The sequence below is a fragment of the Aplysia californica genome, unplaced genomic scaffold, assembly GCF_000002075.1.
Source record: "Aplysia californica isolate F4 #8 unplaced genomic scaffold, AplCal3.0 scaffold01332, whole genome shotgun sequence".
NCBI classification, from domain to species: domain Eukaryota; kingdom Metazoa; phylum Mollusca; class Gastropoda; order Aplysiida; family Aplysiidae; genus Aplysia; species Aplysia californica.
Genome location: NW_004798602.1, coordinates 55,227 through 60,801, shown reverse-complemented (window position 1 = coordinate 60,801; position 5,575 = coordinate 55,227). Strand labels below are relative to the sequence as shown.

The window sequence follows — 5,575 nt, the reverse complement described above, 5'->3', positions numbered from 1 at the left end:
CGCCGACTTCTCCAAGGTCAGTGGGTGGTTGGCGGGTGCTCTGGTGTGGTTTGCTCCTTCTTTCCTACCAAACATCTATCGTCCTTATCTCCCCTCCTTTTTTTTTGTGTGTGTTTGTTACTCTCTTGCAACACCTCTAATCTTCGGCACTTTTATGACCTTATTGTGTTGCAAGTGCCGTAAAACTCTACCTACTAAAACGAAAACGAAAACTCAAAGGTGAGTCCTTCTTGTTGCCCACGCTACTGAGGTCTTTTAGGAGTCCGGCTGCTTTTCCACTCTGCCGGTCTGGGTCATCTGTTGGGGCTGAGTGGGGTACAGTTTCCCAGCTGACAGAAATAAACCTCTTTACTGGCGATCGCATGGGAGGTTGGCAGGTGCTCTGATGTCGTTTGCTCCTGCTTTGCTATCGAACATTTATCGTCCTTATCTTCCCTCCTTATTTCTTTTGTACGTTACTCTCTGGTAAAAATTCGAGTCCACTGCTCTTATATGACCTATATGTGTTACAAGTGCTGTAATCTATCTATCTATCTGTGTATTTATCTATCTTATCTATCTGTCTATCTATCTATTTATCTATCTTATCTATCTATTTATCTATCTATCTATCTATCTATCTATTTATCTATCTGTCTGTCTGTCTGTCTTTTGTCTGTCTGTCTATCTATCTATCTATCTATCTACCATCTATCTATTTATCTATCTGTCTATCTATCTACCATCTATCTATCTCTCTATCTATCTATCTCTCTATCTGTCTGTCTATCTATCATCTATCTGTCTATCTATCTATCATCTATCTATCTATCTATCTATCTATCTATCTATCTATCTCTCTATCCTATCTATCTATAAGTACATATGTATATACATGTATGTATGTATGTTTAATCTGTACATGTGTGCATATGTATCTGTCCATATCTATATGTGTGTGTACGTATGTATGTACATGTGTATTTATATATATATCTGTACATGTGTACGTATGTATCTATCTATCTGTCCATGTATACGTATGTACGTACGTACGTATGTATCTATCTGTACCTTTTATGTATGTATTTATCTGTCCATGTATCTATGTATCTTTTCCTGTATACGTATGCAGGTATCTATCTATCTGTACGTATTATGTATCTGTCTCCAGAGCGGCCCGCTGGCATCAGACACAGAGTTTGTGGACATTGAGGGGGACGAGGAATCCATGCAGCTGGCACAGGTCGGTCTCCTCTGCTACTTTCTTTCGCTCCTTGCTGTCTGCTACTTCCTTCTCTCTCTCCTTGTTTTCTTCTTCTGTCTATCTCTCTCCTGGACCAGTTCTCTTCTCGTCTTCTTCTTCTTCTTTCTCTCTTTGTTATCTTCTCTCTCTCTCTCTCTCTCTCTCTCTCTCTCTCTCTCTCTCTCTCTCTCTCTCTCTCTCTCTCTCTCTCTCTCTCTCTCCTTTCCTTTTAAAAAATCTAATGTTCTTATATTTTTTTTCTCTTTATGTTGCTCTCTAGTAACACCTCTAATTTTTGGCACTTGTATTACCTAATTGTGTTACAAGTGCCGTAAAACTGACTAGAACTACAAGTGTGGGTTGTTGGCGGGTGCCCTGGTGTGGTTTGCTTCTTCTTTCCTATCAAATGTCTATCGTCCTTATCTCCCCCTTATTCTTTTTTATGTTTGTTACTCTATTGTAACACCTAATCTTCTCAGACTTCTGGCGCTCATATGACCTATGCAGTGGTGAGCGCCGTAAAACCTCTACTAAAACTAAAACTATCTCCCCTCCTTCTTTTTTGTGTTTGTTGCTCTTTTGTAACACCTCTAATCTTCGACACTTCTTCTTCTTCTTCTCGATCGCATCACACTTGAAGTCCGGTATCTGTCATAAATTGGGCCGTCCTGCTCAGTTCATCTGGCGGCCCGTATAGCTTCTCTTGTAGCGTCAGAGGGGTTGGCCACGTATCCTGTCTCAGGGCCCTGTGTGGCTTGCCGTGCTGAAGGATGTGTTCAACAGTTTGGTCCGCCTCTTCACACTGGCATTTTGGTGATTGTACTAGTTTAAAACATTTGTACATAATATGTTGTCTCAGTCTTGTGTGTTGTGTCCTTAGTCGGAAGATAATCACTTGTTCTCTTTGGCACTTATATGACCTTATTGCTTTACAAATGTTGTAAAAAAAACTCTGACTAAAACTTTCAGCAACTATAAAACTACAGGTAAAGAGCTGTGTGGTTGATGATATGATTTGTCTGTTTGTGCCAGCTCCAGGACGAAAGCTACACGGAGGGAGAGGGAGAGGAAGACGCGCTGGCTAAGGATCTACAGCTGTCGGATAACGAGGATGAGGAGGAGGAGGAGGACGAGGACGAGGACGCAGGGATGGATAGTACTGGTGAGGGATGTGTCTATGTCTGTCTGTGTGTGTGTGTGTATGTATTTTTGTGTCTGTGTATCTGTGTCTGTTTCTGTCTGTCTGTCTGTGTCATTGTGTTTGTGTGAGTGGTTGTCTGTCATTGTGTCTGTGTCTGTCTAGACTAATGCAGACAGAAATGGTGAGTGCAGCGTCTGTGTGGTGGAGAATTTTTGATTTGTGAATAAACGAGCGCTTGTTTCTGGTGTCTGGAAAAAATGAGTCTATGAGTGAGGGAGTGAGTGGGTGGGTTGGTGGGTCAGTGAGTGAGTAGATGAGTGTGTGCGTCAGTGAGTGGGTGAGTGAGTGAGTGTGTGTCTAGTTCAGGAATGTAACTGTTACGTGATGTGCTGGTGAGTATCTTGCCTGTAATCTACCGAGCCTCACCGTGTCATCGTCGTTCTCTCTCTCTCTCCCTCAGGCACCCTGAACGAGTCGAGCGAGCTGTTACAAGACGGGCAACCCATGGAGGTGGGGGAGGTGGGAGGCTTTGACGAGAACGCGCGGTCCTACTTCGACAATGCTGCGGGGGAGTCAGGGGGTAGGTGCAGGAGACCATTCTGACATTTGGTGAAACGCTTTAATAGTTGGCCTACGGTCAGTCGCTCCATACGGCTCTTTTGCTTGTGGTTGTGGATGGTTGGCTGGTGCTCTGGTGTGGTTTGCTTCTTCTTTCCTATCAAACGTCTATCATCCTGATCTCTCCTCCTCCTTTTTTGTGTACGTTTCTCTCTTGTAATACTTTTATTCTTTGGCATTTATATGACCTTATTGTGTGGCAAATGCCGCAAAACTCTTCCTTTAACTAAGCCCAATAACATTTCTGTCTGGTCCCTTCATGTCTTGGGACTGTCAAATAGTTGTTACCTCCTTTCTTTGCGCGTGTTATGATGGTTCATTGACCCCCTGCTGTGTTGAGTCAAATAATTCACGGTCTTGATGAAGAATAGGCGCGGGTGGTTGGCGGGTGCTCTGCTGTGGTTTGCTCCTTCTTTCCTATCGAAGATCTGTCGTCCTTATCTCCTCTTCTTCTTTTTTATATTTGTTACTCTCTTGTAACGCGCTAATCTTCTGGCGCTCTTATGACCTTATGCAGTTGCGAGCGCCGTAAAACCTCTACTAAAACTAAACTAAAAAACAGAAGAATAGGCCATTCCCGAAGAGGGGATATTAACATGTTCTTGTGCTCAGTAGAATTGTAAATAGGCTGATTTATCAAAGTCATGCTCATACTGTGCTGGAACGTAGGGGGGGAACTGCTGTTTTTTCTTTCTTCATCCTTACTATTGTCACTTCCTCTACTTCTTTTGTATGTTTGTCACTCTCTTGTGACACGCTATTTCCGGGGTGCCTTAATAGTCGAAGCAGACCTTGTGCTGTTGAAGCTAGAGAGGTGAACAGAGTAAGCCTGATTCTTGTTTGGACTTCTCTGTTGACACCCACCCCTTGGCGCTCATATGACCTTATGCAGTTGCAAGCGCCGTAAAACCTTACAAAAGCAAAAGAAGAATTATTGTTATTGATTCAGTGGATCTAATTATAGAAGAAAAACAATCATTTTTTAAAATGTTTATTCTTTAATGAATGTTTTTCAGACCAGTTTGGCGGAGAGGAAGGGGAGGGGTTTGAGGAGGAGGGGGAGGAGGGCGACAGCTTTGACCCGAGCGAGTTCTTCAAGAACAGCGCCCTAGCCACGGCCCAGGCAGAGGCGGAGGGTCGCGGAGACATCAACAGCGACCTTCAGATCTCGGACGACAGCGAAGACGAGCCGGGAGGGGATGCGGAGGAGGAACCTTATCCTGTCATACCCACAGAGAATCAGGCGTCGGAGGGGTTCGACATCGACGAGTATTTGTGACGAGGGTTTATTCGACATTGGCAAGGAAAAGAGGAGTTTTGTTTAGTATTACAGGGGAAAGTGGAGGTTTATTCGACATTGATAGGGGAAAGTGGAGATTTATTTGACATTGACGGTTGAAAGTGGAAGTTTATTCAACATCGGCGAGTATTTGTGACTGGGTTTATTCGACATTGGCAGGGGGAAGTGGAGATTTATTTAACATTGACGGGGGAAAATGGAGGTTTATTCGACATTGACGGGGGAAAGTGGAGGTTTATTTGACATTGATGGGAAAATGGAGGTTTATTTGACATTGACGGGGGAAAATGGAGGTTTATTCGACATTGACTGGGGAAAGTGGAGGTTTATTCGACATTGATGGGGAAAATGGAGGTTTATTCGACATTGACAGGGGAAAGTGGAGGTTTATTTGATAGTGACAGTTGAAAGTGGAGGTTTATTCGACGTTGGCGAGTATTTGTAATGCGGGAAAGTGGAGATTTATTCAACATCATTGAGTTTTTGAACCGTGAAAATCAAATTGTCTCAAGTCTTGAGTGCCATTTCCATTGTTACGAGAAAACCGCAGGTGAAAATTTTGTTCTTATTTTAGAAAGTGTTGGATTACAATCTTTTTTATTTTTCTACCTGATTTTTTATATGATAGATGTATCTGAGAAAATTTGGAAGTTGAGTTTAGTACCAGTACGGTATTTAATCTGAATGTTGTTTTTTTCCCCAGATTTTGTCTGTTTAGGCTTAGTGGTGGGGACTATTTTCCACTCAAAGGCTGGGTGTGGGAGGTTAAGGTCAAAGGTTAGATGTGTGATGTCAAAGGTCAGATGTGTACGGTCAAAGGCTAGATGTGTGAGGTTAAAGGTCAACGGTTAGATGTATAGGGTCCAAGGTCAAAGGCTGGGTGTATAAGGTCCAAGGTCAAAGGCTGTATGTGTGAGGTGAAAGGTTAGATGTGTTGGGTCAAAGGCTGGATGTGTGAGGTGAAAGGCTAGATGTGTTGGGTCAAAGGCTGGATGTGTGAGGTGAAAGGCTAGATGTGTTGGGTCAAAGGCTGAATGTGTGAGGTGAAAGGTTAGATGTGTTGGGTCAAAGGCTGAATGTGTGAGGTGAAAGGTTAGATGTGTTGGGTCAAAGGCTGTATGTGTGAAGTGAAAATCCTGTGCCTGTGTGTGTGTGTATGTGTCTGTGCGTAAGTGTGTGTGTGTGTGTGTGTGTGCATATGCTTGCGTGTGTGTGTGTGCGTACGCTTGTGTGCGTGCGTGTGTGTATGGCTGGCAGTACACAGCTATTTCGAAGTGGTTGGCGGGGGCTC

At 43.4% G+C, this 5,575-nt stretch overlaps 1 protein-coding gene across 1 annotated transcript in view; it reads left to right on the top strand.

The window, feature by feature from the left end:
* Positions 1 to 5,476, top strand: part of LOC101857304 (transcription initiation factor TFIID subunit 1) — a gene marked incomplete at its 5' end in the record, with an annotated part of 61,244 nt that extends 55,768 nt beyond the window's left edge. Inside the window, 4 exon segments of the mRNA XM_013090547.1 lie at positions 1,154 to 1,225; positions 2,258 to 2,387; positions 2,827 to 2,946; positions 4,001 to 5,476. Coding sequence (XP_012946001.1) covers positions 1,154 to 1,225; positions 2,258 to 2,387; positions 2,827 to 2,946; positions 4,001 to 4,263 — 585 coding nt within the window.
* Positions 5,477 to 5,575: the final 99 nt, after the last annotated feature.